Here is a 12,364-nt window from a genome sequence, read left to right as displayed (position 1 = left end):
CGAGCTTAGCAAATAGAAGTAAATGGATGAGCTCTTGTTTAACTGACTAATTATTAGATCACTAAACACCATTTACAGGTAGCTAAGTGTTTTAAGGGGCAAAATACATTGAGGGGTGAGAATGGTAAAGAAATCCCATCTCGATGTAAATCATCTATATAGAGGATCTTTAAATCACAATAAGATTATAACAATGGTTAAATGAGATAGTATATTGGTATCGTGAAACATACAATATGGTCTATATAAGTCTGAGAGTGCAATTCTAAGTTCTAAGAGTGGATTCAACGAAGAATTAATAAGTAGGAATTTACTTGGTAAATTTGGTTCACTTATTGGAAGCTCAGCATATAGATCCATGGTCCCCATTCTAGTTGAGAACATTCTGCTTGTAAGACTCATTAATTGATTCGTGATTGATCAATTATAATTCTAAAGTTAGACTATGTCTGATTTTATGAATTTTCACTAAGCAGGGGTGAAATTGTAAGGAAAAGAGTTTTCTAGGTTTATTTATTTATTAATAGACTTTATATGTCTAATTAATAATTAAATTAAATGACAATATTATTTAATAATGTATTTTAATTATTAAATAATTAGTTTTGGCATTTAAAAGGTTAGAATTGGAAAATTGGCATTTTTGAGAAAATAGAGATAAAATTTGATAAAATTGCAAAATTAAGTGGGGCCCATTACAACACCTATGGCCGGCCACTTATAAGGCTTTTTCAAATTATTATTTTCATTATTTTAATGCCAAATAATTCTAAACTTAAACCTAGTAAGTTGCCTATAAATAGAAAGTGATGGCTCAGTCAAAATACAAGTTTTCAATAAGCCTTTCTGACAGAAATTTCTCTCTTCAGAAAACTGAGCCTTCCTCACTCTCTACCTTGGCCGAAACCTCTCTCCCTCTTTTCCTTCATCTTTTTCGTGACCCTAGTGAAAGAGTAAGTGCCCACACACAGCAAGCAGTAACTCAATCATAGATTGGAAGACTGTGAAGGATCAAAGCTTGAAGAAGAAGGAGATTCGGGCTCAGATCTTGATTATACTCTGCTACAGAAAGGAATCAAGGGTTAGAGATCTGAGTGGAAGGAGACATTTATTCCGCTGCATCAATGTAAGGTTTTCTTAACTTTATATGTGTTTATTTTATCGTTTTAGAAAGTTCATATTTAGGATGTTAATAAACATACTTGTGAGTAGATCTAAGATCCTGGTAAAATAATTCCCAACATGAATAACATTCACTGCCCTTTTTTCTGCGAGCTTGACAGCTGCATTGTAACATTCTCGAGAGTCAGATTGGACTCCCCTCACCGATCCTACTCCAGAGGGAGTGGGGAACTTCATCGTTAGATGATAGATCGAGGTTATGATCTTCATCTCCTTCAGAATTGGTCGACCAATCACGGCGTTATACGCTGAGTATTGGTCGATTACTGCGAAGTCGGCCATCGACTTGGCGGTTATTGGGGCAGTTCCCAAAGTGATTGGGAGTTTGATCATTCCTTTAATTGTTATGACATCTCCCGAGAAGCCATAGATGCTTGATGTCATAGGTCGCAAATCCTTTTCTTGTAATCCCATTTGCTTGAAGGCTTGGAAATTCAGTAAATTCACCGAACTTCCATTGTCGACCAATATGCGATGGACGTTGTCTCCACCAATATTGGCGACTATCACCAGTGCGTCAGAGTGCGGGTGGTGGACCCATCTCGCATCGCTCTCCATAAAGACGATGTCCTCGCACTCCTTCTTGAAGAGCTTCTCTGGCCGTTCACCAAGATTGTTCACATTGGTTAACGGCCTCTCCTTGGCTTCTCTAGCATACCTTTCATGCGATTTGCGAGAGTCGCCTGCGATATGCGGTCCTCCGATTATAGTTAAGATGTTGCGAGGCATTCTCGAGCCACTCGCGTTCTGACTATCTCCTTTGCCATCCGCTTGGGGATGTCCCTCCTCGCCTCTCTTATACTTGTCGAACTTCCCTCTTCTGATCAGTTCCTCTATCTCGTCCTGCAAGACCCAACACTCAAGGGTAGTGTGACCAATGTCTTTGTGGTACTTACAGAACTTTTTGGGATCTCTTCGGTCGCGATTTCCCCTGATGGGGGGCGGCTTCTTGAAGACGCCGTTCCTTTCCTCAATCGCATAGATGTGGTCTCGAGGTACGGCCAGCTCGGTATAATTGACGAAGCGAGGTCCCCCTTTCCTTTTCGGCGAGGACTCCTTCTTTGGGGGTGACTTAGCCAACTTCGGGCTTCGCGGTCTGCGCGGGCTGCGTCTTCTTGGGCTTCGCCCCCTGGAATTCTTTCCTCGCGGACTGTGAGAACGCGACCGCGGTATGGGTGATCGTCGTTTGTTCTTGCCCTTCTCTAACTCTGCCAAAGAATTCTCGATTCTCTTATGAGGTTCGGCCATGGCGAAGAACTCTACCAAGGATTCTGGCCTTCGGGCCTGTAGCTCTTTCCAGAAGTCGGTTCTTGGCAAGATACCTGTTATTAGCATGCAAACAAGCGAAGACTCGGGGGCCTTCTCGACCTTCGTTACTTCGGCGTTAAAACGCTTGAAATAATTTTGCAAAGACTCACCAGGCTCTTGTTTGATGTTGGCCAAAGTCGTATAGGGTGGCCTATACGTCATCGTGGCCTGGAAATGTGTGAGGAATAAGTCGACGAAGTTTTCCCACGTCGATATCGATGCCTCTGGTAATTGGGTGAACCAATCATGGGCATTCTCCTCGAGTGTGGCCGCAAGAATGCGACACTTCGCAAGTTGCGGTACCTGGTCCACTTCCATTATAGTGTTAAACTTTTCTAGGTAATCTAACGGGTTAGAAGTACCTTTATATTTGAGGGATTCGGATAAACGAAACCCTTTTGGAAGTTGGGCCTGCCGCACTTCTGCGGTAAAAGGCGAAGTGCCGTGCAGCTTGTATATGGGCTTACGCGCGTCGCTCGAGCATCTTCAAAGCTTGCAGAAGCATGCTTTGATCGATTCCTCCTGTCGCAGGGGTTGGAGTCGCTACGACTGCGGGGCTCGCAACCACTGCGGCAAGGTTCGAGGGGATATTAATCCCAGTGGTCGCGATCGGCGCGATAGGCGGGTTGTTAACTGTATTGACACCCTGATCGCCCGTATGGGGATCATGGAGCGTCTCAGTGTTATGCGGGCCGCGGGAGCGTGCCCTAAAGACTGCGTTGAGGTGATCGCGCAGATCACCTCGGTGTACACGATAATGTCCTCCCTACTGTGTCTGTACAGAGCCAGACCTCGTATACCTGCTCGGAGTGCGGCCATGCGAGGATGAAGAGGCCGACTCTGCGTCGTTATCTCGAGGTGGACGACTGCGAGGGTTGCGGCGTTCAGGATCCTCGTCGATTTGTGCGCTCTGGTTAGGAAACCTTGCAGATCGATCTCTTGACGTCGGGTGATTCAAGTCCAGAACTTCAGGGTCAGCTCTTCGTTCCCTGCGTACACGGTTAGTTTGACGTCTGGAAACTGTTACCTGAGGGTTTTCGTTGCGAATGGCAGGAACTCGAGGAGGGCGTCGAGCTCGACTCTGTCCATCTACCTCGGCTTGTAGTGCTCGCAGCTGATCCTGGATTGCAGCATATTGATCGGTCGTGAGCTGGACCACTCCTTCGGACACTACCGCCGGGGTGACGGGGGGAAAGTGCATGGTTGCTGGTGGTGTGGACGTGTCTCCGACTTGAGGGCCAGTTGTTTCTGGGAATAGGTTGAGAGGTCTGATGTTGCTCCTCCCTACTCCGCCGTTGATGACGTCTACAGGTGGCACTCCAGCTCCAGGCAATGGTACGCTCATCATTCCAATATTGATGGATCCGTTGCTAGCTCCGTTAACGTGATTTCCAGCCATGGTGAATGGTGTTCTTTGAAGTGAATAAAATCTTACAGTCGAATTCCCACAGACGGCGCCAAATGTTGTCGAGTGAATTTCGCAACACCAAAAAGTATTATTTAATTGACAAAAAAGAGAATTATTTGGGAAATGACAAGTGCGAGTATTCAACCTAAAATGGCGAGTACTCGACTGGGAATGCAAGAACAAACAACAAGGCTGGAAAAAGTAAACAAGACAATGAATTATAGTGGTTCAGTCAGATTTCGTTCTGCTTAGTCCACTGTCGCAAAGGATTCGTAGGTGCATTTTCATGGTGGATCACCCCTTTATATACAAAGTAGGTGTCCAATCGGTTACATGAGGATCACATTCATTGTTAATCCATTATTTACACATTGAATTGCAATAACTAAACTCAAACAACGTTGACATTAATAAATACGTGACGGTTACTAAGTTCATCAACGTATGCGTCTTCCGCATCTGCGAGTTGACCGTTCATGTTCCGTTTGTTGAGTTCGCAGGATCGCCAGTACGTTTGGAACGTCTGCGTCCTTAGGTAATCGCCCCTTGTAGACGTCGCATATTGGAGTTGGTAAAGTCTGGACATGCGAATTGGTCTGTCAGGGCTATTGGGTCGTTGGGACCAAACTGCATCATAGGGAGTTGGTCTCTATACTTGTCGCGGAGATATAGAGGGGACACTCGCACATGTTCTGACATATGCGAGTTGGATCTACCCTGCATGATGAGAATTATGGTTACGCGGTGCGACTTAAGTCATACTTACAGTATCTCGCTGGTTTTATCCTGAGCGAGGTCTAAACTTCGAGAAGTCTCTCACGGACATTCAACCTACATTGGAAATCTGAATACACGTGTCCTTTAAAGAGGAGTCTGGTCTCGAGTTTCTAGGTGAGAGAAATCTCACTATAACATATAGGTTTTGCAAAATTTAAAACAAACATGATGTAACAGAAGTTTACTTCAAAAAAAAAAAAATAATAACAATAATTTAAATAAAATTGAAATAACTCTTAAATAGAAAACAAATGTATATTTATTTAATACAAAAAATAAATCCTAATTCAAATTCATATTCATAATAATAATAAAAAAAAAACAGAATGATCTATCTAAGTAGAACAGTTCAGTATTCAAATATTATTCTACAAATCTAAAACGATATTTTAATAAATATACTAAATGTATATGTGATGACCTGACGTGTCATCCCAAGCAAATGTTATAGGTCGGGAACACCGTAATTTTCAGAGCTCTGTAATAAAAAGAAATCTATGGTTTAGAAGAATCACAATAAAATAAATGGTAAGCAATTCTACTTAACCTTTACATACATGTACAATCAATAGAATTAAGTACATAGATTAAAAGACCAATGGCTTTTATAAAATCCCAAATGGGTAATATGTAGTTGACATTCTTTTGCAACATAGTAAAACATTATAATCTTTTAAGCCATAAGCATGAAGGATAAAAATGAATCAAAATGCTACATGAGGAACTTCAAGGAAAAAAGAAGAGAAATGAATAAACATTGGGCTTCTAAACGAAATAAGTCAATAGTATTACTTTATACTATTGTAATATATTACTTTTTTCATCAAAAAAAAAAAAGAAACTCAATAGTATTACTTTCAACATCTTCTGTCTCCTCATCTTGAAGTCCAGAATATTTTATTCCACATCCCGCAATCTTCAAAGACAATGTAGCAGGAAGAAGGCCTAAGCTAATGCTGAAAGACAAATTTAAAGCAAGAGGATGGTCCTCTTTCACAAACATTTCCTGCATAAAATTAAGCACAAGAAAAACTTAATTATCCACGTGACAGCTCAATTCCAAAAGCAGTTCCAGAAAGATCATAACCTTGTGAGAATAAGATGATTGAAGCATGAACCAAGGAGAGACATCCAACTTTCCTTCGTCTGGATTGAAAAACTGTCCAACTGCCATGGAAGCTGCTGATGTAGGTCTGCCTGAAATGGTCTGAGCACTGAAATTTACCATTCATATACAATATACGAATCATCTTAATATAAATTATCATAATTAACTTGTATATAAAAGTTGACAATTTATAACCAGTTTATCTCATATACAATTAAAAAGAAAATACTTTTTGGCCAAAAATTCATGTCATAATTTGATATACTTAGCAATATGCTTAAATGCGCTAGAAGTCATGGATAGGGAGAGTAACATTATATTGCTCATCAAAATTTATTAATACCCATGCCATTCAACTCTTACTATCATGGGGATTTGTATAAAAGATAAGAAAAAGTAAAACACAAGCAATGAACTTGAGAGGAAACTCTTTATAAGAAAACAACATACGGGATGAGGTGCAACTGAGACGGTTAAAAATCTGAAACCATTCATATCCACAGGCAATAACAGCAGCCCTCTTTGGGTTTCTTCACAGGTCGTCCTTTTTCCATGACATGGGCCCCAAGAGAGTGCTCATTCTGATATTAAAATTATATGTCGAAATATTTAATATAAAAATAATTTTTTACTGTGAATGGAGAGATAAAACGATGTATATACCTTTTTCTTCTTCATCATAATTTTGGCTGCAGCCTGCAAATAAAGAATTGATTTTAGTTCTGAGAAAAAGTCAAGTTTGAAGGACCGTAAGAAGTGAAAAGCTTTAGATGTAAACCTGCCACTGGGATTTCTTCATTCTCATCATTAAGTTGTCCCTAGTGATTCCAGAAAACACCGAAAAAGCATCAAGAGATCGAATGTGGAATGAAAACAACATAAGACAAGGAAAGTTTCAAACAACCTGCATTATTTACTAATACATCAACAGTTCCCCAAGCATCAACTGCCTGCAGATTGAGATGGAAATATTACAAACTATTCCACCGTTTAACATACAATGTGAAAAAACAATATGAAGAAGAACATTTGCTCACTGTTTTGATCATTAAATCAACATCAGCTTCTTTTGAAACATCTCATCCAAAAGTAATAACTTGGCCACGAGATGCTTCAATTTGTAAAAACTCAGTCGAAATAATTTTCGATGGTGGTAGAACTACATAAATTAAATAAATACAAAAGTCTAGAATCTACTAAATTAGGAAAGGAGAGGCATTTGACCAATTAGAAATTATGGAAGATAATTCTTGCACTACTATAACTCAAATTATTAGTAGTCAAATCATGACAAAATTGAAGTTTGAATTGATGTCAAGTATTGTGTTATCTAAGAACAAAAGAAAGAAAAATTCAATTTTTCTATCCATGTAATGTTATAGGGAAAGAAAAAGAACTAATATACAAAGTTAGAAAACATAAACATAAAAAAAAAAAAAAATCAATTTGAATCACATTATAAGTATAAAATCACACCAAAAAAAAAAGTCAAATCAATTTTAGACTAATATCATAATGAGATCAAGCCATGTCTTTGGCACAATTAACTTCGGTACGATTAATTTTTTCTTAATATTTATGTATAAAATCACACAACAAAAAAAGTCTTTTTTGTTGCAATCATATTTGAAAAAAGAAAAATAAAAAAATTGATATATATGAACTAAATAAAAAGAAAAGAAGAAAAGTCAAAACTTTTTTTTTTTTTTGAAAACACCACTCGCTGTTAGCTCTTAAAGAAGACCCTCATATATTAAACACCATTCAATAGCCCCAAAAAAAGAGAAGCAAAAAAAACATGATTATATCATTCTATGCAACAAACGATAAATGTTTTAAAATGGACAAAAAGTCTCCCTGGCCGTTTACCAAATTCCGCTGACTCTGTACTTCTCAGAGTAGAGTGAGTCTGATTAAGGTCGCAATAACAGTGAAAGATAATTAAGTTTCACTCTGTATCTGCCACGAATACAACGTTAAGCAGCTGGCACTTTTCTACCGTCCTCTATAAAGGAAATTGCAGTTTCTGGGACATCTGGCCAAGTATCTCAAGATTAACAACTGCTATACACAAAAAGAATACTCAAATGCTCAAATTAGTTAATAAGAGAATCATTCGAAAATTGCAAATCAAAATTCTATACTTTTTGATCGAAGGTGCCACACACACAGATATAGAAATATATATATATAATCACACCCAATCACAGAACGGGATTTTTTCTAAAAAAAGAAAATCAAACTTTCAACTGAAATTTCAGATAAAAGAAGAATGGAAGGAGTGGCTTACCTGGGTGCTGAACGATTGGGCTCGCCTTCTCGCTCAAACGGGATTGTAAGCCGATTTAAATGGGTTATATAAAATATATATATGTAATCAACACCCAATCACTGAACGAGATTTTTTCTAAAAAGGAAAATCAAATTTTTAACTGAATTTTAGATAAGGGAAAAATGGAAGGAGTGGCTTACCTGGGTGCTGAACGATTGGGCTCGCCTTCTCACTCGAACTGGATCATAAGCCGATTGAGATTGGGAGAGTGAAATGGAGGAGTCGGTGAAAGGAAGCTTTGGTTCGTCGGGCTGTTGGTTTTGACGATCTGCGATTGGGAGTGAGACTGAGAATGGAAGGGAAGAGTGAAGAGATCGATTGGCGTGAGAATGAAACGATTGAGACTATGACTGAGAGTGAGAAACTTTTTTTAAAATTTTTTTTATAAGAATAATAAGTTAACGGCGTTAAAAAATAAGGATGATTCTTTTGGGGTTAAATTTAACAGAATATTCTTTTATTTGTAAAGTATATTCTGTTAAACCAAGAAACCAAGAAATGTCGTAAGATAGACACTTTTAATATATAAAGATATCACTAAACTCTATTTTTTTTTTTTTTTCAAATTTCAATATATTTTAGGAGAATTACTACGTATATTATTTTTTAATTTTTTTTTTTTCAAATTTACGGTTTGGAATTCTAAAGTGGTTACAGTATTAGTTGCAATAGAAGTTTCTATACAATTTTTTTGTTGCAATTTAATTTACAGTGCTAGTTGCAATAAGAATTTAAATATAGAATTACGTAAAAATATAAAAAAAAAAAAACTTATTTTAAAGTGTAAAAATAAAAAAGTTCTTATATTTTATTCATTTTAAAATATAATATTAATATTTATATATATCGTATAAAAAAAATTAATTAAGATTTTTACCCCTCAAATTTTAACATGTACTAAATCATTAGGGTTGTACATCGATCAGTTTAGTCGGTTTATACTACATATTTTCTAACCCAATGTAAAGATCGGTTTGTAAAATTCTACATACAACCTACCCAATTAAAAAAAAAAAAAATCTTAACCCGACCGACGGTTTGGGCGGTTTGGTCGGGTTAACCCGCCCAAACCGAAATAAGAGAGTTTTTTTTTTTTTTAGTTTCAACTAAAATAAAAATTAAACACATAAATACACAATATATATGAGAAAGAATTTTATTGAGAGGTTGAGAAAGAATTTTAGGATTTAGGATTTTTTTTTAATATATATTATATATTATATAATATATATAAAATTAAAAAAAAAAAAAAAAAGTAAAAATCGGGTTAAATCGGGTTGGGCGGTTTAATTGGGCGGTTTGGGTCAATTTTCAACCCGCCCAATTAACTGATTTGGCAGTTTAGAATTTTGTTGAATTATGTCGGTTTGTATTTTTTATCGGTTTTGTCGGTTTGGTTTGGGCGGGTTATTCGGGTTGGGCGGTTTACGAAAATTTTTGTGCACCCCTATAAATCATGCCTCTGAACTTTTTTGACTATTAGAATTTTCTCCTAAACTACTGAGATTTTTAGATTTAAAGACTTTTATTTAATTTCATTCAATTTTACTATTTCAGTGATTGTTTATGTACGAAATCATGTTCCCCAGACTTTGATATCTACCAAATCATGTCCCTCAAACTTTGACATGTATTAAATCATACCCCCTGAACTTTCATCCATGTTAGATTTTTTTTACTAAAATTAGACAAAAGTCCTTAAATTCAACAATCTCAATAATTCAAGGGGCATTTTTAATGACCTAAAAGTTCAAGGGGCATAATTTAGTACATATCAAAGTTCAAGGGGTAAAAATTCTAATTATTCTAAAAAAATAAAATAAATTCTTTAACAATTAATAAAATATATTTAAAAAAAATAAATAATATTTTATAAATATAAAACATAAATAATATATTTTAACAGATCTTTAAAATAGAATAAGAGAATAAGAGTTTAAAACATATAATATAGCGTGTTTTTAGTTTAGAGCACTCACATTAGACGAGTTATAGTGTTCTTTTCCTCAAAATAAAGAAGAGAAATGTAAATAAATAACAAAAAATGAGCTATTTTCAAAAAAAACAAAAAAAACAAAAAAACAAAAAATGAGCTTCAATAAATGAACTACTTTAGCTCATATTTTAAAAATGCTAGTGTGGTTTCATTCTTCAAATAATATTTAATCAATATTTTATTCATTATTTATTATTGTGTATTTTATATGTTAAAAATAATATTTAAATGAATGTTGAGAAAAAATAAAGAAGCTAATGTATAGTGTAATGTAAAAGTTTAAGGTAAAATAAATAAGTATAATTTTAGTGAAGTCTTTTAAAGAATAGAGTAGAGAAACTAATGTAAGTGCTCTTAGTTCTTTAAATATTTTAGAGAATCTGTATTTTAAAGCATATGATGTGTAGTGCTTATGTTTACCCAAAAACTAATCATGATGATGTGGACATCAATATTTGACATGTGACAAGAAGAAAAACAATCATGGAATAAGTGTCCCAAATCATAATAGTCAACTTTGGGAAGGGTCCGTAGCCCTGCGCCCATGTTAACTTTAGGAGCTCCAAAATAGGTATTTCGATCCTGCTAAGTTGTTTCTAAGTTACCACCCTTCTATATTCTGAACCAACAAGACAATAAGACTTGAAGTTGCAAGCTTGGGAACTTGAAGAAGTTAATTTGGCATCTGGGAAGCCAACCCTAGCGCTTAGGGTTTCACCTAGTGCCTAGGTTGACATATGGACCTAAGGTTTCAGTATTCAACTCTGTCTTAGTGCAAAATGCTCAATTTGTACTTAGACATGAATTAGACCTGACACAAACATGCTAGAGGTGCCATAATCAAAATTGGAACCCTTCTTGTTTGAGGCACCTGGGCACCCAGCACCCAAGTTGACCTAGTGATGCACCTAGTGCCCTGGTTGACATGTTGTCAACCTAGGGTGCTTCCAATCACTTTTTTGAAGATGTTGTTGGAAATTATTTTACTATGATCTTAGATCTACTCACAAGTATGTTGATTAACACCCTAAATATGAACTTCTAAAACGATTATAAATAAACACATATAAAGTATGAGAAACCTTACATTGGGTGCAGCGGAATAATATGTCTCCTTCCACTTAGATCTCTAACCCTTGTATCCTTTCTGTCGCAGAGTATTATCAAGATCTGAGCCCTAATGTCCTTCTTGTTGAATTGCTTTCTTTACGATCTTCCACACTATGATTGAGGTACTACTTGCTGTGTGTTGGCACTACTCTATCACTAAGAGGGTTCGAAACAATCAAGGAAGAAGAAGAAAGGAGAGTGGCGGCTAGGTTTAGTGTGATGGCTCAGGTTTTTCTCTGAAAGGAATAAGATGCAAAAGTTACTTTTTCCTGAAGCCATCACTATCTATTTATAGCATGCCACATAGGGTTAGATTTGAATTATTTGGCATTAAAATAATGAAAATATTAAATGATAAAGCCTACATAAGTGGTCGGCCATGGCTTAGTGGATTTGGGCCTCACTTATGCAATTTTGCTATTTTATCATTTCTGCATTTCATTTTCTTAAAAACGCCAATTTTCAAATTCAACCATTTAAATGCCAATTGTAATTATTTAATAACTAAAAATTAATTATTAAATAATGTTGTCATTTAATATATTTATTAATTAGACATATAAAGTCTCTTAATTATTAAATAAATCTAGAATCTCTTTTCTTTACAATTTCGCCCTTGCTTAGTGAAAATTCACAAAGTAGACATAGTCTAACTTTAGAATTATAATTGATTAATCAAAATCAATTAACTGAGTCTTACAAGCAGTATGGTCTCAACTAGTATGGGGTCCATGGGCCTATATTTCCGAGCTTCCAATAAGTCGAACCAAATTTACCAAGTAAATTCCCTAACTTATTAATTCCTTATTGAATCCACACTTAGAACTTGGAATTGCACTCTCAGTCATATAGAACGCTTTATATGTTCCACGATATAGATACGTCATTAGTTATCCATTGTTATAATCCTAATTTGATCAATGACCCTCTAATAGATGATCTACATTGAATAGGCACTAAATTACCGTTACACCTTCAATGTATTTTATCCTTAAAACACTTAGCTCCGTATAAATGATATTTCAGCGAAGTGAAATGAGATCTCCACCATTTATCTCTGTTTAGCCAAGCTCGAAGGATATCACGTTTCACTTCTAAATTCCTATAGAAGTTATAGACTCCATATTCATGTTAGCGCTCCCA

At 36.0% G+C, this 12,364-nt stretch overlaps 1 protein-coding gene across 10 annotated transcripts; it reads right to left on the bottom strand.

Annotated features, from left to right (window-relative positions):
- Positions 1 to 5,041: 5,041 nt before the first annotated feature.
- Positions 5,042 to 7,880, bottom strand: LOC133037861 (uncharacterized). 10 transcript variants are annotated; one of them, XM_061115556.1, is made up of 6 exons: positions 6,821 to 7,872; positions 6,562 to 6,733; positions 6,447 to 6,479; positions 5,763 to 5,882; positions 5,531 to 5,681; positions 5,042 to 5,153 (listed from the first exon to the last, which is right to left on the bottom strand). In XM_061115556.1, exons 2-6 carry the CDS (start codon positions 6,661 to 6,663, stop codon positions 5,146 to 5,148), a joined length of 414 nt encoding a protein of 137 aa, XP_060971539.1. In that variant the 5' UTR covers positions 6,664 to 6,733; positions 6,821 to 7,872; the 3' UTR covers positions 5,042 to 5,145. The 10 variants fall into 10 exon arrangements, 5 of the variants coding, with proteins under 5 accessions (XP_060971539.1, XP_060971540.1, XP_060971542.1 ...); XM_061115557.1 differs by lacking the exon at positions 5,042 to 5,153 and having other exon boundaries at positions 5,250 to 5,681; positions 6,562 to 6,601; positions 6,688 to 6,733; positions 6,821 to 7,880; XR_009687844.1 differs by lacking the exons at positions 5,042 to 5,153; positions 5,531 to 5,681 and adding an exon at positions 6,234 to 6,364 and having other exon boundaries at positions 5,757 to 5,882; positions 6,562 to 6,601; positions 6,688 to 6,733; positions 6,821 to 7,865.
- Positions 7,881 to 12,364: the final 4,484 nt, after the last annotated feature.

The sequence above is a fragment of the Cannabis sativa genome, chromosome 5 (assembly GCF_029168945.1).
Source record: "Cannabis sativa cultivar Pink pepper isolate KNU-18-1 chromosome 5, ASM2916894v1, whole genome shotgun sequence".
NCBI lineage: Eukaryota > Viridiplantae > Streptophyta > Magnoliopsida > Rosales > Cannabaceae > Cannabis > Cannabis sativa.
The sequence above is the reverse complement of the archived record's forward strand: the minus strand, read 5'-3'. Positions and strand labels throughout refer to the sequence as shown.